The sequence below is a fragment of the Epinephelus lanceolatus genome, chromosome 2 (assembly GCF_041903045.1).
Source record: "Epinephelus lanceolatus isolate andai-2023 chromosome 2, ASM4190304v1, whole genome shotgun sequence".
Classification (NCBI taxonomy): domain Eukaryota; kingdom Metazoa; phylum Chordata; class Actinopteri; order Perciformes; family Serranidae; genus Epinephelus; species Epinephelus lanceolatus.
In genome coordinates, this window is record NC_135735.1 from 35479885 (window position 1) to 35503497 (window position 23613).

The following is a 23613-nucleotide window of genomic DNA, read 5'->3' on the forward strand; positions in this document are numbered from 1 at the left end:
TGATTATTTGTGTTTTTTAAAGGTGAGAGGTCACAATTATGATTTTGAATCACTATGTTTAAAACACCGACATGAGCTGCTAAATGATCTACATGCCCCTCTGTACCATCAACATGCTGTCAGGCTAAAAGTTGAGATCCCTCAAACAAACAGGCTAAGCTGTGCTTGGAGAGAACTTTATGTCCCACACCCATTCCTTTCTATTCTTGAACAAATCTCCTTTTGGCTTTCAAAAATTTAAACAGCTACAAAACATTACTTCCTACTCTAGCTGCCCTCCTTTCTCGATGAATGACTGTACTTTCCTTTAGCGCCCAAGGCAGTGAAGCACAAAAAGCACCCTAACTTGTCCTCGAGGACCTCCTTCATTGGAACACACTCCACATAGCCACTTAAGACCTCCAGTGGAGAAAGGGGAGGAGGCCGTGGGTTGCACCCTGTGAAGGTGCTCTTAATATGCGACAGATATTCAAGATTAAGTACTTGACGACACGCTTGGCAAAATCCAATTTCCTTCCTCTGCCCCCGTCCCACTGTGATAGATTTATTGGCAGTGTTTCTGGTACATACAGTTAGTGGTGCGGCACAAGAGTCTATAATAATAATTCAGGTGCTACAATGGAATGTTGGTATTTTATAAAATATGTTAATCCCATGCCCCTGTGAATGAGCGATTTGTCCTCAACACGCGCTACACTAATTTCCCTCATCACTAAATTACAATTATAATGAAAACACCAATTTGTTTTTTAATTTGAGAGTGAGGTAGTAGGCTGAGGAGAGGAATAATAAAGTTGTTTGCCCATCAAAGGCACAAATATGCTGACACATGCTGTGGACATTCACTCCCATGTGACGCAGCTGCCGCAATGCACAAGCAAAAACACTATTGTTTATCACGGCTCCTATAAGATAGAAACTGACACAATTAGGAAAGTAGGGCTTCATGAAACAACATGAAGGGATCCACTGGGACGGAGGCTTTGATTTTGGGAGAGTGATTTATAGCGCAGGGAGAAAAACAAGCCACAGTCAGGCCGTAAACAAAGCTACAGATTGCGATGTGAGGACGTCTTGATTGAAGCTGGAAGCTCTGTGGCCTCAGATAGCCTCTGTGTGGTGAGGATGCACTGAGGTCCCTGCACGTCGCCTACACTGACAATAGAGTGAGTGCGCAGGGTGGAGTCCCATACCAATGCCATTGCTACGTGGCTTCCCACCTCTCAGAGCAGGATAGAAAGTGGCTATATTAGGAGGGGTGAGGAACAATCAGCAGTCTGTTGCCACAATGAGCCCTCAGTGGAGCATGCAACAGCCGTGTGCAGTCATCATTTGTCACTATTTCCGACATCCAGATTGCTCATGTCGAAACAGCCGAGGACATTAACCCTAGTTATATTTTAGCAAGGAAGCAGCAGCCAGAATACCCAGCCTACACACAGGGGCAAGCACAGACTTGTCAAGTTAAAAAGGGAATGTCACCAAGTTGTAAACACTTCCTGACAGGAAGGGAGCACTTCCTTAATCCTGGAGCAACCAAGCCATTCCTTATGTTCAACTAAACAACTGCAGATAGTGTGCGTCTTTCTCTACACACGTCCCTATCACAACAACTGCTAATTTTAGCTGTATAAATTAAAAAAAGTAAAATGTGACCTCTCGTGAGTAAATCAAAGATCTGAGCAGTGTTACAGCAGAGTCAAAACTGTTTAGTGGACTCAGTTCTCATTCACAGAATGGCATGAAATGAAATGGAAGTCTGGAATCCCACTAAGAAGAAATGGAAGTGTTCAGCTTCCTGGTGGGCACTCAGATGACAGGGCAGCTCTGTTTGCAAGACGGAAGTCTGGCTGCCTCCTGCAGTGTGACACAAAAACAACAGCCTGCACTCACACGCAGGAGATAAAAAGGCAAATCAGCTCCCTGTGACCTCTACAGTATACTGTATTTTGATGCAAAAATAACTATTTGAGTACAGCTGAAATTTGCATAGTTTAGAGGGCAGAGCTATTGATTTAGCAAAACAGTGCAAATAATGTCAATGCCTCATGCAGATTCTGCCTTTGTGCCTCAGATGGCATCCAGGCTTTGGGCTCAATTTGTTTCCTTTTAATCGGTGTGAGACGATCTGCCTGCCCACCAGGACTCCCTCCTTCTAGACTCAGCGACACACACACATACACACAAACACACACACTGTCATTAAACAAAACAGAGCCATGTGTCTACAACTCCCCAGCGGCCAAAGCTGCAGAGCTAGTCTGCAGGCTAATTGTGACCTGGTGGAATCATGTGACTGATGTTCCGGCGCAAAGCTAGAAAAAGCAAATCGAGCAACAAACACAACAGACTCCATCGGGACTCTTTAAAGTGGAAAGAAGGCTCCCAGATGGAGGGAAAGAAGAAAATAAGCAAACAATGGCTAAAGGCCATCATTTCCAAGACCTATAACTTCCAAGCACATGTGGTGGGATGCTTGTATATAAATCCTAACCATGACTAGTTATTACACTCAGTGACGCTGGATTACAGCGCCATCATGTAAATGTAACAGGATTTGTGGATTCACCAAAATGATATCTTGATGAAAAGCCCAACCTTTCGGTGCTAAATTGAATAACCATTACATGATGGCTCCCAGCGTAACCTCCGCTACAGGATGACTTCATCCTGCCCCACAGAGGCGGGGCTTAAACATGTATGCTGTCAGGCTCTGTGCTCCTTCCTTCCTTTTCAAAGTGCCCTTCCAGGATTCTTGCTCAGGTCAAAGGAATCCATTGTGGCACTCTTTTGTCATGGACAGTGAAGCATAAAAAACAGTGAGTATAAAATATGTTTGGCATGAAAAGAACAATTTGTTGAATTCTGAGCAGTGCATAATTAAAACTGAATATCTTGTAATCTTGAACTAGCTAGGGTGACTTTGAGAAAATGCCTTGGATGTTTAAAATAGCTCAGGAAATACATGGCATTCTTTGACAGCTCAGTGAACGGTGGCTCACACTGGAAATAAAAATCTACCTGCCACTTGATGCCAACAATATCACAGTCTAGACCTTTCTGTTACATTATGAGTCAGAGTAGCCATAGCAACACAGTCTTAGTTATTTAACACAATTTATCATAATGATCAAAATAATTATCTACTTACTTAAAGATGTGAGTCACAGTCTACCCACCAGTGACAGTAACACATGTGTCACTACTGAGCACAATTAAGAAAAACAACAGCTGCAAAACCCAAGACGTGCATAACATAGCTTTCACACCAATCTGTTGATTATTTCAACCTGGGTATCACACTGTCACAGCAGTGGAAAATTACCTAAAATCATTACCGTCAAGGCTATGTATTATTTACACTCTGTTCATTCTGCTTGGAGGTCCAGGGGTGTAAAATGGTTTTCGTTTTAAATAATCAGTGTAGGAATATATCCCCAACACTACGACTTTTACTCAGCCAGAGAGCACAAATACAGGTTTGTGTAATTTTAGAGCAACAAGGGCACATCCTGCACCGCTCTGACTTCCAGTCAGGCCTGCTATCACCCTAACCAGCCTCTGTCTGACACAGAAAGGTAGAGAGGTGCACTTAAAAGGGGTGCTATAACAAAACATGATGGGCTCTGATGTTTTCATCCATTTTCTGGCTCCCTGAAGAAGACCACTCTCACAGACGCAGGTGATATTGACGTTTGTGCTTGACATTTCTCCTATCACTGGCAGAGATGAGAGCATAAAAGGCCGGTGGGATGCATTTATAAAACTCCACTGATGTCTGGAGTGCCAGGGTGAAAGGCCAAGCGAAGATATTCAGGTTGTGGGGAAATGAAGTTGAGTCGAGCTCCAGCCATGCTCTACAAGAACTGTAATCTGCAGGCCAGTCAAACAAGCCCACGCTAGAAGACCGTAGCTTGGAAGGTGGGTCTGGCTGGCTCTTTCACATGCTGCAGTGCACCATCTCAAATTCAATCTGATCATTAAACACCCAAATGGACTTGAACAAATGCAAATGAGCAATGGAGGGAAGCCAACAACTTTTCCAGAAACAGATTAAGCCAGACACCTGTAGTGGAGGATCACTGTGTTTGTATGGACTGCTATTCATTGCATTTGACATATTATTTACTGTGATAAATAATGATACATCTGACCACAAACTACACATGACTTTGAGCTACTATTTTGATGTTGCTAAAACTAAAAATAATAATATGGTTATATTTCTAATCCATATGTAGAAGGTTGCACATATTGAAGTTGATGGGTGAATGGTTAAGTTGTAGTTGACATCTACCAGCTTCAATACTGGACGAAGATGAGTTCCTCCAGGAAAAGTCCAGCACATACACCCCCATATAACCACAAACGGTGCCATTTATTCTCTGTTTTTTGTGTGGATTAAACAAAAAAGATTTAGTGTGTTAATTTCTGAGCTTAGATAAAGTTTAGCCATGCTCAACAGCTGCTGACGATCACAGACAGATATTAGAGTGGTATAGGTCTTATCATCAAACTCTGAGCAAGAACGCGAATAATCATATTTTCCAGCTGCTAAAATGTCAAACTATTCCATTAAATTGAAAAAGTAATCTGGGCAAAGAGGGTCAAGCAGCTGAGGCCTACTTGAAGCATTCAGGAGTGCTAAAAACATTTTAAAACAAGGTCATTTAAAATTATTTTTGATGTATGTTGCTTCTAATTCATCAGTCCTGAGCTAAAATAAAATGTGCCTTACAAATGGCAGCATGGTAGTGCTATCCACACCAAAATTCTCTATATAAAGAATGTTTGATGAACATGAAATTAGTTCCCCTGTCAGGCCTAACCAAATTTCACTGAATCTGTGACACGTTTTTAAAATACCTTGCTAGCAAACAAACACACATCCCATATAGGATCAAAAACATAAAGCTCTTGGCATTGATACCAATGGTTTTCCACCTCCAGCATTAATCCTTTGAAATGCTGAGCCAGGTCTTGTAAAACGATGCAGGGAATGGATGTAGCGAAAAAAGCACAAAGGAAATCTGTCGACCCAGATGCCTCTATTGGCTGCACAACAACTGTCTGGGCTTCTGATCCAAAATTCTATAGATAGATACGCAAGCTGGCTCGTAGGATCACTGAGTTAAAGGGACCCCGAGCCATGAGGGGAGCCAAAGTTAGCCTGTAACAGCAGTTTCCCAGGTGCAGAGACAGATAGTGATGATGACGGGCTGCACTTCACAAAGACGCCGCAGCCTGTCAGCTCCGCACTACTGCTTTTGTTTACACGTGGAGCCCGTCATCACTTTCACTTTTGCGTGTCCTTGAGAGAAGTTAGGTTAGTGCTGAGTAGAGCGATGAGCTGGAAGATGAGGCCTTTAATTAGCTCCAAGGCAGGATGATAATTGATCATCTCCCTCAACTCACTCTACCATGAAGGGCTTGCCACCATTAAAAACAAAACACATCGCAATGCCTTGAAAATTCAAAACCACAAGCAACAATCTGCATTAAAATAAAGCTCTGTATGAAGTTCAACTCCAAACGTACAATCCACTGAATAAATTGGCACCTCTGAGACAATGATTGGCACAAATACCAGCAGAGAATTTTAAACAATGTGAGATGAAATTGGACACCTGTGAAAATGTAGCAGATATATTTTCCAGTATATCATTGTGTATTAAACTTATTTATCTGTCTTGTTTCCCCCATGGAAGCCTGGTGAATAGAAATGGAGCGGGGAAAATTCACTTGATGTTGCTATTGGCATTTCAGGCATTAGGTAAGCAGTGATATAATTAGCATTCATGAGTCAAGTAATTAAAACATCAATGTAACCAAGCAGTGCTGTTAAGACACTTGTGTGCTCTTTGCACAGTATCCAACAGTCAGCGTTTAGTCTGTGCGGTTAGAAAGGAGACAGTTTATGTGAAGCCAGCGACTCCATTTACTACCATCAAACTGATGAGCATGTATGTGTGTGCTCCAAGCCAGAAACACAGTTTTTCTTTTTTTCACCATCGCTGTCTCTCTTAGTTTGTGAAAAAATTAACCTAAACATAGTGTGAATTCAATACACTTTCTAAATTTCAGCTCTAGTCTGAAGGGAGGGTATGTAAAAGCAACTGCAAACAGCGTGTCTTCCCACAGAAACAAGTGTCTATATAATGGGACTTTTAAATTTGTCACCTGGAGAGTCCTTCAAACAAGGATTTACAAATAATTATCATGGCCAGCCACACATAGCTTCCAGACACACTGTAATCCTCACAAAAATGTAACCACAAAGCCTCACAACACTCTTTGAAGCAACTGTGTAGTGAGTGAAGGTCTTTTCTGCAAATTATTCATCCGCTATTAAAACAATTATACACATAATGAAGCATGCTTGGGTAAATGTTTTCTGCCATTTTTAATATTTGAGAGATACTTAACATTGAAACAAAATAAATGTAACAAAGACTGCAAGGCGACATCTGTTTTTTGGAGGTATTTCTGCTGCAACCTTCACTTCCCTCCCGAGGCTATCAGGTGACTGACAGTGGTAAGCCATGCAGTGAAAGTGCTCAACTCAGCACAATGTAATAAGTCTAAAACTTTTACAAAACCAAATTAAGGCTTAATGATTATTATGATGGATTATACAGCAGACAATTTCCTAGGCTGTGGAGGCTTTTTTTAATACTCTGCAAGATAGATGGAAACAAACTCTGAGGGTGGCACAACAGTCCCAGATATCTCCAGTTTGCTGAGGGTGTACAGACAGCACAAAGAGAAGGGACAACCCGCATGACAGGTACAAAAAACCCCTGATATTATCTGTTTTACATCACACTTCCCTCTACGCTACTATTTCACTTCATTTAACCTTCAGCACCCGACAAGAAACCCGAAAACCCTTCGCGCAACATGTTGCTTAAGCCCACCAGCTGTCAGTACTCATTTAGCTCATCCATAACATCATTCATACTGGTAGGTGTGAGGTATTTAAACCATACTATATAATCATCTGCCTGTCTGTTAAGCCATATGTGCAGATGAGGAGGGGCAGAGGCAACTGTATTCCTGACTGGGGGAAATCCAAATAAGCCTCAATTAACATGAGACAACTCTAATCTGTTTAATCAGCTTGAACAGCTGCAGTGGCTGGGTGAAAATTGTAAATTCTGGTTTCCTGCTTGTTTTGCTGATAACACATAGCCGTATGATTATTAAACCTGCATACTAAGTCTGTGAGGGCTGCTGAAACCAGTGGCTGACGATTTGGGAAAACAAACATTGGCCCAGAAGATATTTTGATGAGCTTCACATGGTTCCTGATGTCTGCGCTGAGGGCATGTGGGAAATATAGGCGACAGGTAACAGTTGGGTTTTGTGTGATCAAAACTGGGGCGATAGAAGCGCAGTCTTCCTTCACGCAACACTCTTGTGACAGGTCGCAGACACTGTGGAATATAAATAAAAGTGAGAGACCAAAACCAACTGTGAACTCGCCACATGTCACAAGACAGGTGCGAAGGCAAACACAGGAGAGGGAGGAGGAAGTAGCTGGACGACCACAAAAATGTTAGTGACTGAGACGTGATCTGAGGAGGAAACAGTGGTGCACAGTGTGTATTTTCACAAGGCGGTGCTTTCTCCTCTGTACATGAGCTACGCAGACACTGAAACATTCCTCAGCGGGATCACACTCATCACACGGTATGTCCTTAACCTCAGTGACACTGAACATCTCAGGTTTCTCCAAATGAGCCCGGTGTGTATGAATTCCTGAGAGGCCTGACATGTCAGTGTGCTCCAAGGCACAGCCAGCCTGCTTTCTCCCTGCCTGTCTCCACATTCATTTTGTGCTGATGAGTGTGCAACCAGCTCTCTGCATTACCCACAACCTCAGAAAGTAAAAAAAAGGAGCAAGGCTTCCTGCTCAGACAACAGTGCCAAGAGAGGCTCAAATTAGAGCCATCTATCCATAAACCCATCACTAGTAACCCCCCCCCCCCCCCAAGGCAACAGGCATCGCTGCAAAAACAACATTCACGAAATTGATCTGTCTAGTTAAATAAGATTAGATTCAAGTTAAATTAGAGGTGCTGTGAGTAAGTCTGGATCGCATTGTTGCTTGGGAATAAGCTGCAGATACAGATTGGCACAGCACACACATCTCAGCCAGCAGGCAGAGCAGAGTTTGCCCGCACTTCACAGCAAGTTCGCTTTCACAAAGTGAGCAAAAGTTCACAATTTTTCACGATTAAAGCATGTCTGCTGTGAGACTGAGCTGTGTGTCAACACAGTACAGAGACTGCTGCCTCTACAACACTCCCTGTAGTGCAGGTTAGTTATTAGGAGGAGGTGGATGTCGCAACTCGTGTGGACAGACTTGCAGTTGTGATAACAAGTTCTGCCGGTTGTAACGATTCATTCCTTACAGGAGTAGATCAAGTGCTCCATTAACAGAGCTTAGTTAATTTTAGGGAAAAATATGAAAAGGAAGTGTATTTATATGATTTCATTTTGAGAAAACTAGGTTCAAGTATAGATTCACTGACAGAAATAGCCTCTTTTCGCTTCTTCAGGGTTGTATAAAGTAAAGTTCAGCCTGTAGGAGAGCAAAGAGTTGTTAATGTCTGGGCTAAACTTCACCCACCTTCTCCTTGTTGTCGTGGTCCGAGGGGGGTGAAGTGGGAGATTTAACACTCCCTACAGCAACAGCCTGGGTGACGGTGACACCGCCGCCCGGAGCCGGGCTGCTCTTTTCGATTGTTTCCACCTTGATAAGTCGGTGTTTTGGTGACACATACTTGATATCCGGCGACCCCACAGTGTTCAAGCTGCCCGAGCCAAATGCAATATTTCCACTTGGAGTGTACGGGTCCTCGAAGTCCAGCTCCTTTTGTAGTTTGTAAGCAGCGAGGATGTCCGGTTGAGCCGGGCTCGGGAAGGTAGCCCCGGAGCTTGTTTGCTGGAAGCCAGGCGCACCGGGCACACCGGTGTGACAGTGTCTGTAGTCCGGCTTCGGAGGCGCCGGAGGGGGTGCTTTGGTAGTTTTGAATCCTAGGTGCTCCTTGAACCACTTGGCCATGCTGCCAGTGCATCGCTCTCAAGTCAATGTAATGTAGTTTAGTTCCACCTTTCCTGCCAGCGGAGCCCCGAGTCTTGTTCGTCAAAGTGGGATCCTCGGGTCACCCGCGGCCAGCTGACCGGCTTCGGAGCGTGTCGCCAGTCTCGTGCGACTCTGTCGGTCCGGAGAGGAGCGCGCGAGCAGGGGGGGGGGAGCGCGGCCACAGGCACTTTCTGATCTGCCCTGCCGCAACTCTGTCACTCACCGCTCGGCTGCTCTCCACGTCAGGTTTCCAGACTACGCAACATGGGAGCGCTTGTGCAAGAGGAACACACGCCCCCCACAACCTGCCCTCCCTACCTGAGAACATTCACTGCCACCTACCGGACTCCTGAAACCCCGCTGACTGTGGACTACCCAGACTATCAGTCACCACTGCGTGATGTGGCTCCAGTTGAAAACACACACACACACACACACACACACACACATACACACAGAAGCACCGAGCCCCATCTGAGGAGCGTCTTGTCTCAGGGATCCCCGGATGAGGACTCTGTGGTAGTGCAGAATGATGTAATATATGGGCTGCTGGAGATGATGTGATGCCTGTAGTAGAAGAATAAAAATAATTACAAGTTTTGCTCTAACATCCTGTCATTTTGCAAGTTTCCTAGCTCCATGTTGGTCCCTAACCCAGCACTACAGGGTCATTTAAATCCTCTGGTATAGATCATTGTGTGGTTTATGTTACATTTACACAAAAAATGATTCCTTACAAAGGATTAATGCTAAGAAACGGTTGTGTAAATGTATTTCCCATTCCTCTCCTACAATATGTTTCTAGAAATGTGCACTTTGAAAAAGTAATACAATACAACTGTTTGCTTAAAAGCCCTCAGGTCAACATGTGTCCCACCAATGGCACTCAAGGGTAAAGTGTCCTATGTATTCTCAGTGCTCTCATGTCCAGATGGCCACTGCAGACTGTTCTAATTGCAAATTGCATTGCAAATGACCAGTGGAGAGAGACGCTGGGGCCTATATTAACTCTGGGCACTGTTCTAGCTAAGTTCATTACACCGATCCATGAGCAGAGGAGGTGAATTGTTCAAAGCAACAATACGAGTAAACAGCTCTCTCCAAGGTGTCTTTCAGTCTCTTTGACGCAAAGGGTCAGAGGTTCACGTGCTTCACTCTAATTGCCTTTGCAATCAAAGGACAGATGAAAAAAAAAAAAATTCCCATTTCCCCTCCCAGAGACATACTCCAGCAACAGTCTGCATTAACAGGAGTCATGGCTGCAGCGCAGTGGGTTTTTATGAAGCAATATTTCTTTTTAATAACACCACACACACACACAGCCTTGAGCGAGTCACAGTGTACAGATCAGAGTTTAACCCTGGCAGGCCCCTGGGAGAGACAACTCCATGCTCCAGAGATCAAAACGAAATCTATTATTTCTGTCCTGAAATTCTGCCATCGCTGCACTTTGGGCGTGCAGAGAGAAATTTGACCAGTGCAATTTCCCTGCACTTTATAGGAATAATTTCACCCCACAGCCAGGACATTAATCTGTTTAACTAGTGCATTATACATAAAAGCTTTAAAAGAAAAAACAACCAAAATTGGTTCAGATGGCCTCTAGTTTATTGCAGCACTGGTCGGTTTTTGTTTCCAGCTCTGGGAAAACAATCTCTGAGAGCAAAAAGAGAAAGGCTTGTTCCAGCTCATACATTACATGGTATATTTTAGGGCTGTAGCTGCATTATGTTTAGTGTAGGTGTAACCTCAGTGCTGCATTTACACATACACAGCGTGTGATATGAACGTTGTCTTTGCTGCTGACTAATTGCCTGTCTCACATTGTAGGTATCTGTGGTGGGCAGGCACAGGTGTGTCATCTAGGTTGCCGAGCTTACACATCACAGATCATTTATTGCATTGCTACAGTTGCATTCACCAATTTCCTCCAGCTGCCATCGCTGACACCCTTTAAAATGCAAATCCTGTAATCCAGCACCTCACAGGATACAAATAGTCCCTTAAGTAGCCTACGCAGGCAGATTGCTTGCCAAGAGGAATTTATGTAGAAATGTATAGGATTCTGCTTAAGTTATCATACTTACAATGACGTGAGAGGTGCTGATAGTGTGTTTGGACAAATTGTCAATACCTCTCACAAGATAAAAAGCTGCTGGAAAACAGTTAGCAATGACAGGTGGTGATGGCTGGCTTGACAGAAGATTGTCAGTTTAAGATGTCCACCTTTTGACTTTGGTATTTAATGTAAAGAGTCATCAGTTACTGCACAGTCCTTTGACACCTTGAACTTGACTGGCTAGTCTGTAGTATTTCCATACAACTTGTTACCTGCTCCAAGCTGCATGGCTTCATAAACTACAAACATCTAACAGGTTGCAGAATCTGGACAAACTTTCCTTCCATATGTTTGTCAGTGATAGGGATGTTGGCATGTATATAGAAAAAGCAAGACATTTTCAGACAAGTTGACAGCTCAGGTTTGCTATAGGCGAACGTTAATGTCTTTACCGCACAGCTCAAACGTTTGACACGCTTTATAAGTCTGGTGGCTGCGGGGTTTCGCAGGCGTTGCTGGAAATGATTCCACAGCACAAGCAGGTAGTGCTGTAAGGGCTAAGAGATGAGAAACAATTTATCAGAGTAGATCAACCCTATGTTTTAGGGCAACTTTACTGATATAAACTACTCCCAGCTAGAATATGACCTACATTCTTCTTCTCAGTCCTCTTCTAAAGGATCCATTTCTATTTTAATCCTCTGTTTTGTGCTACATGTAATATTACTCGTGCGCTGGTCAGTTTTGCCATACCACAATGTGAACAGTTATTACATGCTCTGAGCTCACAGAGTCTTCATTATTGTAAAGCCTTGTTCTCTTGCCTCAGCAGTTCAGCAATAACTGTGCGCTACTTTGTGCAGAACGCTTCTGAATGTCAAAATGCTTAAGCAAAACAGTATTCATGTGCTGTAGTACTGCATTTGCTACCATGCCAGGCTGGTGAAAGTGCCAAGTGGAAATATACACGGCTTTCTTTGGAACATGACGGATGGACCATCACACTTCTGACTGTGTAGACTTTAACTGCGTCAAAGGAAGCATCTGGAAATAAATTACAGTGTGTGTGGAAAAGAAATGATGTGCAAACAACTAAAGCACTTTTTTATAAATGTGTATGTTTATGTTCATTTCCTAGAGGTACCTCGATTGTAACGCAATGATTCACTGTCAAGAAAATGGTTTAAAATGGGACTTTGAAATAAATTTGGTTGCAAAGAGTCTCAATTTACACAAGTGTTTATGTAAACACAATGGCTCCAGATCATCCTTTTTAAATGGATCTCTCAAACTACATGCCAGTTTTGTCATGCTGCATTTTGCTCTAGCATCTGAGGCCGATGTAGGTTGGCCCTAACCTAAAATAAATAGAGCAAATAAAACATAGGAAAAAAATGCAACCAGGTAAACATTGTGGTCGAGGCAAGTGATCTCTATATCTGAATTACTCTCTCTGTCTTCTTCTCTTCCTTTTTTTCCTTAATGCTCTGACTCTGAAGTCTTGTAAGTCATCCAAATGTGGTCTGAAACTGTGCTCTTTCTTATACATAAATTATTTACCCAAACATTTATACCTTGTCTAGTAAACACACAGTGTATCTACACTCCAGTAGTCTCCATGGAAACATGCTTAAGTGATTTAACCAGCTGCTGGACATTCAAAGTCAAAGCCACTAAAGATGTGTGCTTTGCATCAGCTGCTTTTTTCCCCACTTTTTCATTCAAGCAGGTGTTTTTTCTTTTTTAAATTTTTTATTTGGGTCTCCAGACTGGAACATCTGCGAAACTGTAACCATCTCCTGTCTGTCAACAACTGTATCACCAAGGTCTTTAAGCAAGGAAATCAATATCTAATTGCTCAAGTAGACAGCTGAAGACTCTGGTTGCACTGTGAAGCTCCCACTGTGAGCTGACGGTGGGGAATAGTATGAACACAAGGTGAGAGCAGTGCTGATAAACAGGAAGCGCGCTTAACAAAACTTCCTGAGTTAATGAAGGCTGAATGAAGAATAATTTCCCATCCGTTTGTCCCACATCGCTTCAAATTAGTAGTGACTCAGTCAGGACATATAGAAAAGATGGGACATATCTAAATCTCTTAACCTTTTGGCAGCCATGTATCTTACCTGTCATGGCACATATTGATCATCACAAAGATGTCTCTTAGTGCCATGTTAGTTCCAGTTGAAGAAACACCAAGGCCACTAACCTTATGTTAGCTTTTATCGTCAAGCACACCCACATCCAATCTAATGTCTGATGACTTAAAACCCCTCATTAACCCTTTCCTCTATGTGTTATCTCACACTCCACCTTCACCTTCTGACTTGGGTATTTAAAAGATTAATGGATCTTTAAGCATTTACTTTGAGCAGCCGGTCACTTTATTTCACTAAAGAAGTGTGCATGACAAATCACACGTGCATCACCCAAGCAAACACAGGAAGTCCATTAAGAATTTATACACACAGTATCAACACATACAGGTTTGAGCACTGTGAGATATTTTGCCTGCTGTTCCCCAGCAAAGTCATGTTACCCTATGGGGTTCTATCCCTTGTGTATGAGCCTGTGTGTGGAACACTCCTCCCCATTTCTTAAGTCTGACTGCGCAGCTTTGTTTGCTTTCCCATACCTGTCAATCAAAGTGCAGTGCTGGGATCTTAAAAGCTAGCTCCTTTAGCTTCTCATCCAGGATATGTGCTGCTGTCACCTTTGGTTGTTCCAGAAAGCCTCGCCACTGCAGAGATGAAATGAAGTATTAATGGGCGCCTCTGCCGTGAAGGAGGACAAGGACAGATTACTAATCTGATTTATGTGTGTGGTCTCCCCATCTGCCTGGATGCAGGTGTGCATAGATATGAGCTAAACGTACATTCACTGTTTTATTACAGACTTTGATGGCGACAGCAGAAACAGGTGCAGTATATTGCAGTGTGGTGAAGCCTGACCTCTGTCTAGTGGAGCTCTATATGTGTCTTCTCCCTGAAGTGGTAGTCCTATTTGGCCAAGGAATTCATTAAACGGCACTACTCGTGTGCTTGTCCCTCGCTGAGAGTCAGTGACGGCAGCATTTAGATACATGACTCAATATTATAATGTAAAATTGTCAACTGAAAGGCTTGCATTAGAAACATTTGTCTAAGTGGTAGCGTAAAATGTAGTTAAAGAAACAGTGGGTAGCACTCAAGGCATCTAGTGTTGAGGACTGTAGATTGCAACCAGCAGAAGCTTCTCCCATGTGCTAAGTGGGAACTCCTGGGTAGGATTCCTTTAGTATTAATTGTTCAGGAGGTTTTAACCAGGAGATGAATGATTTGCAGAAGTCTCTTTGTCTCCAAAACAAATGGAACTGAGGCCTGTACTATGAGGCAGGATTTAGAGTTAGCTAAGTAACTTCAGGGTTAACTCTGGGTTTTCAGTACTACAAAGCTGGTTCTCTTTTTACTGTGAAAAATCTAACTTATGCTAACCTGCTCTGGAGCAAGTTAACCTTAGAGTATGGGATCATTGTCTGTCAACATCCTGACCACTGACCAATCAGATCACTGAAGAAAAAAGGATCTATGAATGAAAGTCTGGAATCTCAGGTAAAAAAGAGGAGCCTATATGCTGTTAGAGGTCAGTAGAATAATTCCATTGTTCCGGGACTCTATTTCCACTGGTTTTAAAACAGAGCTTCTAACAAACGGAGAGATCATTTACAACACTAAACACATGATTTTAGCACTATTTGAAATTACGCAAAGTTTATTTTAGTTCGCAGTCATAGCACTGCTACTTTTACACACAGATTCCATCACTGCAGCTCAAAATAACGAGACACCTGTGTGATGATAACAAAGATAAAACATATTATTTTATTAGTAAATATACACTTTCGAGATTGTTTCATCTCATATAATATGTAGTATCTTACTTTATTCATGGTTGTGATGATGTTGCTCATAATAAACACCCCCACCTCTTTTATATGAAAGCACTTGTGGCTGGATAGGAAAACCCAGAGTTGACTCAACTAGCTGATAACCAGCTTTGTAGTACCGGTTATTCAGACGGCCATTGTTAGGGTTAGTCAAGCCAGATAACGAAATATATCTTGTTGAACTGGTTTCATAGTACAGGCCTCTGGTGATTTCAACCGATAAAAATACTGAATAGAGCAGTTTCACGATACAAATCAGTGTTTCTCCTTTGCTGTTTTGCACATCACAGTTGGTCTGCTAGTCCAGCACCTGCAAATGTGTGCTCACATTTCTTCTCTGATAACTTAAGATCCAGATGTTCAGGAGGTTTTTACCAAGTGCTGAATTATCTGCAGAAGTCTCTTTCTCTCCAAAACAAACAGACCCTGTGATTCAAACTGGTAAAAATACCGAATAAAGTTTCACATAAAAAAATCTGTGTTTTTCTGATGCGCTTGCAAAGGAGAGCTTGCTAACTCTGATGGCTGAAGTGAGAATGCAAATGACCCTAAAAAAAAGCCAGTGTTTGGTTTGTCCATTCTGGGCTACTGTAGAAACATGGTGGTGCAACCTGGCGATCTCCATGGACCTGCTTCGAATGTAAACGGAATATAAACAGCTCATTCTAAGGTAACGAGAACACAAGATTCTTATTTTCAGGTGATTATACAATGAAGAAAACAGACTTATTATATTTTATTCCATTTCTGCCAATATATTCCCCTAAATCCTACACACTGGTTTGGAGGTTTGGTAGTATAGATGTATTAGCTGTAAATGTTACTTTAAATTTGTGTTATGTTATCAAATATAACAGTACTGGAAGAGTTTTCATGAGCCTAGCACGTGATCTGCCATGAGACGGATCCTTTTTTTATTGACACTAGTATTCATACAACAAGACTTCAGTAGTAGTGATACTTTGGTATCCCTAAGATACCATTCTTGCTCAGAGAGTCCAGACATACTCTGCCCTTCTCATCAGGCATTAGTGTTTGTAGCTTGGCTGATGAAGTTTATATTCAAACTCTGCAGAGGTTGTGGTGCTTAATAATATTCCAGTGCTTGTCTGAGCTTTCATGTGTAGAGCCTGATAATGTCCTCTCTATATGAAATCAACTACTGTGTGAGATTTTTCTCCCGCTGGTTTGCATACTTGGTATGACTGGAGCTGCTGCAACCTGAAATCACTAGGATAGTTGCTTTTTGATTTATATTCAGACCTATAGCATTTATCCAGGCTGAGATGGCCTACTTTTTTATGGAATTATTCAAGGCATTTCTCTGGTACTCCTAAAAAAAACATTCCTCACACTCTTGCACAAATCATGAAATGCTGTTATTGCAGGGTAAACAGAGTATCTGCAGACCAGCTCAGTGAGGGAATAGATGTAATCTCCGATGTTTGATGTTGGCCAAGTGTGACCCTTCCTCAGTGGCAGCTTCTCTCTGTCTTTTGGGAGTCCCAGCTCTGTCTCTGTCTTCTGATCCAATCACGTCTCCCCGGACACCTCCTCTTGTATGCTTTTTGCAGATCTAACAGCATGTAACAGTGAAACCTGCAGCCTTGTCAATTATTTAGGGGATGCATCTGTGAATCCCCCTAAATATTTTCTGCTGGCCTTAGTTTAACGATTCTTCTGCCGTTCTCCAGAGGGAGTCTTAAATTTTGTTGGCAAGAGAAGCACTCCAGTTGACATGTTACCTTTTGAACCCGGCTAAGTATGTCACCCAGTTTGATAGAATCTGCACTGTCAAACCGTGCAAAATAAGGATTTACTGCCTATTAACTGGGATCTGAGTGTGTAGTTGAAATGCTTAAGATGCTGCAAACCCTTGCTAAAATTGAAGCAGAATATTTGACACATATCCTGAGTGATTTATGGCCTTAAAGAAGAACATGAAAGGATAGGGCACAAATAGAATGCTAATGTGCTATTTCCAACGATGACCAACATAAATCAGTAACAATTTGTACAAGATAAATTTGCAAAATATCAGAAAAGATCCTGCATATTAAAAGAAGGACTCTTTAACATTTGCTTTCTGTGAAGTTGTATTATTGGAGACGACTCTTTGTGGGTGCCAGAATGGCAGTTGTTTGGTACCATCATTAGGGATGTGAGTGTATTCTGTGTGACTACGATGGATCAGAGCAGCATTGTTCACAAGACTGCCTCTTTACTCAGTGTGACACAGTCAATGGCCTCTGACGAATGAAAGTTTACTGATAGCACTCGTCTCTATTCTCTGTCCATTTGTAATGCACTGCTGGTATGCAATGCCATATTTAGACATCTTGGTGGGAGGTTATTGTGAAAGGAAATTTTTGAACAGAAATTGTCATTGTCATTATAAGGCCATTAAGTCCTTTCAAAATGCAACACCTAGTTTTAAAACTCCATGCCTTACACCGAGGTTATTTTATCTTTTAATTTTCAAAAAGGTATAATATTTCTAAAATGCCAAATTTTCTCCCAGTGGCGATAATTATCTACATATCTTTTTTTCTCCTCGATCTCCCTCTGGTTCTCGCATCAACAAAATGATTATTATGTCGGTCATGCTTCACCTTGAATACGATTTCATTATTCGAAAGCACAATCACCAAAGTGAGAATTACCAACAGTTAAACTCATATTGATTGCCTTGCTGGAGGGTACAGTGATTGGATACCCCCCGATCCCCCCACCAGCCCATCGCACCCATCCTCATTTTCTTTTTCATTTTAATTTTAATTTCTAATGTATCTCTCAGACGAGGAAAGTCTCCAGCTGTGCAGGTAAACTGTGGCTGGTGTACGATAAGGTGAATTTGGCAATCTTAAAAGCTGGTCTCATAGCAACCTATTAGTGCAGTCTTGCGGGCTGATGGTGAAACAGGCTCCCAGTCTCCGAGCGTATACACTGTAGAGGGGGAAATTAGCTTAATAATGTCGGTGCTGCAGAGAACTCTAAAGAGCCGTAGAAAGTCTCTGGGATGTTTCTCACTGAAATACTCTGTGCTGCAATTTTGGGGGCTGTAAAAGATGAGAAATGGTACCCAGCGGCTTCTTGCATTACTGCTATTGTCATGCTAATGTAACAGCAATGACTGGCTGTGAATGTGTCATAACCAACCAACAGGCTGATTGGGGTTTCCATGCCATGTCGGAGCAAAAAACAGATGATGAGTGTGCCCTCAATTCTGTTTTGACTGACATCTTTTCACCCTAATGGCTGCCTGTTTCATTTTTCCCTATGTGGTAAGTGCACAGCTCTAAACAGTATTCAACAGTGAAGGAAAAATGTGCCCCTCCCCTGCTCCCCCCACACATGGATGTAGGCTGCCAGGAAGCAAGTGAAGACAAAGAACATTGATGGGCCGCTTGGTAATTAATTGTCAAACTGATACTCAGCTTGCTGTGTTGTTTTAGGGTTGAGGAACTACACAAAGAAATATTTTCATAATGAAAATATCAAGGTTGTAGCTGACTAGTCCTCTAGAGCCACTGCACTAGTATTTAGTGTAATAATAATCTTTCTCCATTACATAAACGGCATGCAAAAAGTGACACTTAACACTTAGTATCACTCACTAACATATTACTTGCTGCTTTAATATAAGTTTTCTTGAATTGTGGTTATCTGAGTTATAAAAAAAAAAAAGTGTGGCTTCTGTGATTGTATTAATTATATATCGATCTCTGGCTTGTGTTTTAATGTTGTGGTTGGCTTGCTCCCCTGAATCTTTAGTATATCAATAACTTGTTTGTCTTGTAATTGCGTATTGATTCAGCAAATTCAATGTGGCTGTTAGTGTAACTTTTTTGGGGGGTAAATTCCCTTTAAGACAGAACAAATCCCTGCAGCTTGATGCAATCTTCATTTTCTCTTCAGAGGTGTACAAAAACATTTATTCGCCATCCAGGTGCATAATAACTATCATTAGCATACCTCTGGAATTTGTCGAGCGCTGGGAGACATGGACAGTTTACCGTTTACACGCGAAAACAATGCCCGAGTTGTGGAGAAATGCAGCTGCCGAAAGAGTCTGCTGTGAGATTTCACATGCCACTAAACATGAACATCCAGCATTCTTGAGTACCTCTCTAACACCTTCCCAGACAAATTAGACACAGCTCAGTAGCACTCAATGGGTTTCACCCCTGGGAAATTATCACAAGACAATGGGCTTCTCATCTTCGTTTTATGTTCTGGGGGGGAAATGGATAGAGTGCGGGAAAAAAGAGTTTTGAGACTTCCCCTTAAAAACCAGGAGAGGCTGGCAGTATTCGACAATCACAGAGCTGTGAATGATAAGTAATTTCCTCGCGGGTTTGTCAATGTACAGCAGCGGATCTCTAAGACTTCATACAAGTGGTATTTTCAGAGGGATGATTACATCCTGAAGATGATGGATGTGTGCTGGGTAATGTGGGAGACAGGAGGATGTCCAGGCTGCTCAATGGCTGATGACTTGCCATCGGCAGCCATAACCACAGCCTCATTACACACATAGCACGAGCTAAACTCTTTATCCTGTGGCATGAACAGTAGACAGGTGATCTCAATAGTCTTGCTCAATTAAGCAGCAGGATTCACACCCCTGTCCTTTTAGGTGGGAGTCTGTTAAAGACTTCCAAACTATAAATGAGAATATCATAAAAAGAAGTGCTTAGAATCCATTGTGAAGGCTGCAGCTAACCCCACGCTCTGAGGTGCATAGGCAAAGAAGATGAATTTCCCCCTTGGGAAATGTCAAAATGATGTAATGATATTTAACACATCTAGCAGTAAGACTCATCTTACTTTGGGGGATATTTTCCTCAGCTCATCCTTGGTGTGAGCTTACAAAGGTCTTATTTGCATATGATTTTGGAAGGGAGCAGGCAGGCGGCGTCAAACCCTGTTATCCAGATGCAATGACCTGTTTCAAGCTGTTGACCCAAACAATCCAGTGCACATTTCCTCAGCTACAACGGTTCAGTGAGAGGATGAAGAAGACAGCTCGAGTAGTGAGTCAGAGATAGCCTGTAAGAACACAACTGTAAATTGTTACTGTTGAGCAGAAAGGAAAGGAATATAAATATATTGGAGAAAGTGTGGCTGATGCATAATATTTAATTGACGAATTAGCCAATCAGAACATTTTTCTAACAACCACAACAACAACAAATGATACTGTGTAAAATTGGCAGCTTTTCCCTGCTCTATATAATTGCAGATAAGTATGTGTATGGGTATGGATGGAACAACTTAAGGAAATAACAGAGGGCTTTTGGAAACTGTGATGGGCATTAACATATATTCTGACATTAAAGACACATTTTACACTAGAATCAAAATACATTTTTTTGCAGTGTGTTGGAGTTATCAGCCATAGAGATGTCTGCCTTCTCTTGAATATAATGGAACCAGATGGCACTCTGCTTGTGGTGCTTAAAGTGAAAAAAAAAAAAAAAAAAAACCATTTGAAAAACTCAACAGCAATTTCTGTTTCTAGAGATTATGATCCAGTTTCTGAAGATAATCCACAGACCTTGTTGTGATCAGCTGGACTACACCCAACAATCATATCACTGTGCTGACAGAAGTGTGCATCTACTCATGGACAAGGCTTGTACTCGTAACAGTGCAAGATGTAAACATAGCATCGTCCTTGGCTGAGCTTCAACATTAGCTAGCTTCGGTGAGCTAGATGTATCAAACTGTTAGTTAGAATCGATAGTACTAGATGCACACTGCTTCAAAGAGACATTGCTAATGAGGTTTTCAAATGTACTATCTTGGTGCTTTGAGCACTACAAGCCGAGTACCATCTAGTTCTATTATATTCAAGAGAAGGCAGACATCTCTACAGCTGATATCCCAAACACACTGCAACTCACACCAAAACAATCTAGATTTATAAATAGCACTACAGGTAAGAGGGAAAATATGTATATTTGATTTTTGGGTGAACTGGCCCTTCAAAGACAATAGCCATGCCAATCTCAATGAGGCTGCACTCAGGTGTGCTTTTAGCTGAATGCTGACATAAGCAGACTAACATGCTCACAGTGACACTGTTAACTTGATGTTGAGCCAATATAGCCTACTCTTCACCATGTTCACCATCTTAGTATAGTGTGCTAGCATCTGTACAAAACACAAAGTACAGCTGAGGCTGATGGGAATGTCAGTGGTTCTGCAGATATTTGGTCATAAATCAAAGTACTGGACACATTTGAGGGATCATCACTATTAAAATTCATCCTAAGCAGGGCATAAATGTCTGTACAAAATTTCATGGCAATCCATCCTGTAGTTTTTGAGATGCAAAATGCTGTGATCCATGCAACCATGCAGCTTGCATGGATAAAAAACTGTTTTTAGTTATACAGGGCCTATAACAGGGTTTAATTCACCCTTACTGGCAGTGTTCTGGGTTTGTTTCTCTCTTGTGGGTCTTATTCTGAAGTGTAGACTCTGAGACACTGTTATCTGTTTGGAAAAATGTATATGTATGACATCCAGTTTGTTCACTCGCCTCCCCAGTGACCACCTCTCCACTGATTAAATCAGTGAGTCTGTTAACCTGAAGGCAAAGCACACAGCAGACAAACATAGATTTCCCATTGAAAGACCCAGATGTGTTTTCTCTGAGAAACAGCCACCTTGGCAATAACCAGCAGTAGTTTATTAGATGTATCTTTATGTGCTGTGAAAACTGGGAGAGCTCCAGGTAGTTGTCTTACCCTTGCCTTTCTCTCCGACTATTGTCTCGGAGCAGCTGTAATTCTCGGCCTGTTAGGCTGCCTGTTAGCAGCCATCTGAAAACCTCACATTTTCAAAATAGCACTGAGCAATGTGGAAGGAAACCAGTGTTCTTCTGAAAGGCCAAGTGCTCATCAGCAGAACATTATTAGTGATAATACTTTCATACATTACATCCTTGCAGTAAGACATTATGTCTTTTTTAACCCCTTGGCTGCTGATGTTGCCCATAAACTCCCCTCATTGTTAGTCTCCCATATTTCACAAGATTCACGCAGGTGTATTTTCTTTGTTTCGTGGCTTTATTGAAGATACAGTGTGTATTCTGTGAGGAAGTCAAACCCAAGATACCATTTCATACCATGACGTATGTGTGTTTTGAAACCCTGGAACCTTGACTAGATTTAAAATGAGTTTCTGCAGACTTGAACAAAGCTTGGCCATGCATCATGGCTTTGAGTGATGGACTGGAAAGGTTTAGCAATACACAGTTAAAATGATCTCAGTGATAATAATGCAACCAACCCTCTTGTACTCGAGCAAGAGTTTGGTAAAACTGACACATTTTATAGTTTAACAGAAATGCAAAATCATATTTTGAATACCTAAAGTAGATGTGCATAATAGACCCGGAGTTTATGATTTGCACCACTCCACTCCTGATTGCAAAAAAAAAACAAGCCTACAGTGTTCAGATAAACACATTAGAGTTGTTTTCTGTGCAGGAATAATTGAAATCCCCATTGCACAACTGGGTCCAACACATCCAAGCATGAGCACATAGCTACACACCACTCTCAGATTATGGCTGTAACCAGATTCTGCTGGGTGGCAATATGCTGATGGTAAGGCAATTGAGTTTGTGACCAGAAATTCACCAAACCAAGGCTGACTGGTAAAGTGAATGAGTAATGCTTACTGAAAGAAAAAAATGTCAAGGTCAAAACGACGGTCTCACAGTTGTTTTAGTGTGATGACTTTTTTGATGAAAAACTATTTAGGTGTCTTGAATATATTAAAGCTTCTGGGTACAAATGAAAAATATGCCTGACCTTTGACAGTTGCTGAAATATAACTCTCAGGGATAGGCAAGAGACGACATTATCCCACACTGACGAACCCCCTAGGATGAATTAGGAAATCATTTAACCCTGCAGTGCTAAGTGCAGAAAAAAACCTTGGGATGTTTTCTGCATGTGTGCTGGACTAGCTTTAGCATGACAGATATTGAGTTCTAAATGGAGCGGTGCACACCTTTTCTGTTTCCCTCAGGATACAATCCCTGTGACAGCTCCTCCCCTGAGAGAACAGTCTGTATCTTAGCTGTGAGAAAATTCTGGGAACAACAGAGAGACAGACAACAAGACAGAGAAAGAGAGAAGGAGGGGAATTAGGTTTTCTGTACTAAGAATATCCTTATGCACTAACGTAATTCATATAGTATGAGGTTATGACCTTTGTGCTTTCTTTCATGGCTTAAAACTGTGGCAGAAATGTTCATGTTAAGAAAACCAAAACTGAACATACAGTATATTAAAGCCTCTTAAGATGGACATATTTTACAGCATGTAATACAGAGGAAAATGTCTCATGGGAACACCTCATTTCTTCAATTGTTCTTCATAGTTAAGTTGTAAATCAGTGACGTATTTTCCTAAAAACAATGACGTCAGCAGCTACTGCAATTAGTGCTGCAGACAGACATGTGACCAGACAATAACCTACAGCACACGACTGGAGCAAACCAATGACAAATGCATA

General features: G+C 41.9%; 1 protein-coding gene across 5 annotated transcripts in view; it reads right to left on the bottom strand.

Moving 5' to 3' along the window:
• Window positions 1-11425, bottom strand: part of shf (Src homology 2 domain containing F) — a 107106-nt gene extending 95681 nt beyond the window's left edge. For all 5 annotated transcript variants that reach the window (XM_033624409.2, XM_033624390.2, XM_033624382.2 and 2 more), the window contains exon 1: window positions 8636-11425. In XM_033624409.2, coding sequence (XP_033480300.1) covers window positions 8636-9070 — 435 coding nt within the window. In that variant the 5' untranslated portion in view covers window positions 9071-11425. The remainder of the gene's footprint in view (window positions 1-8635) is intronic.
• Between the last annotated feature and the right edge of the window lie 12188 nt (window positions 11426-23613).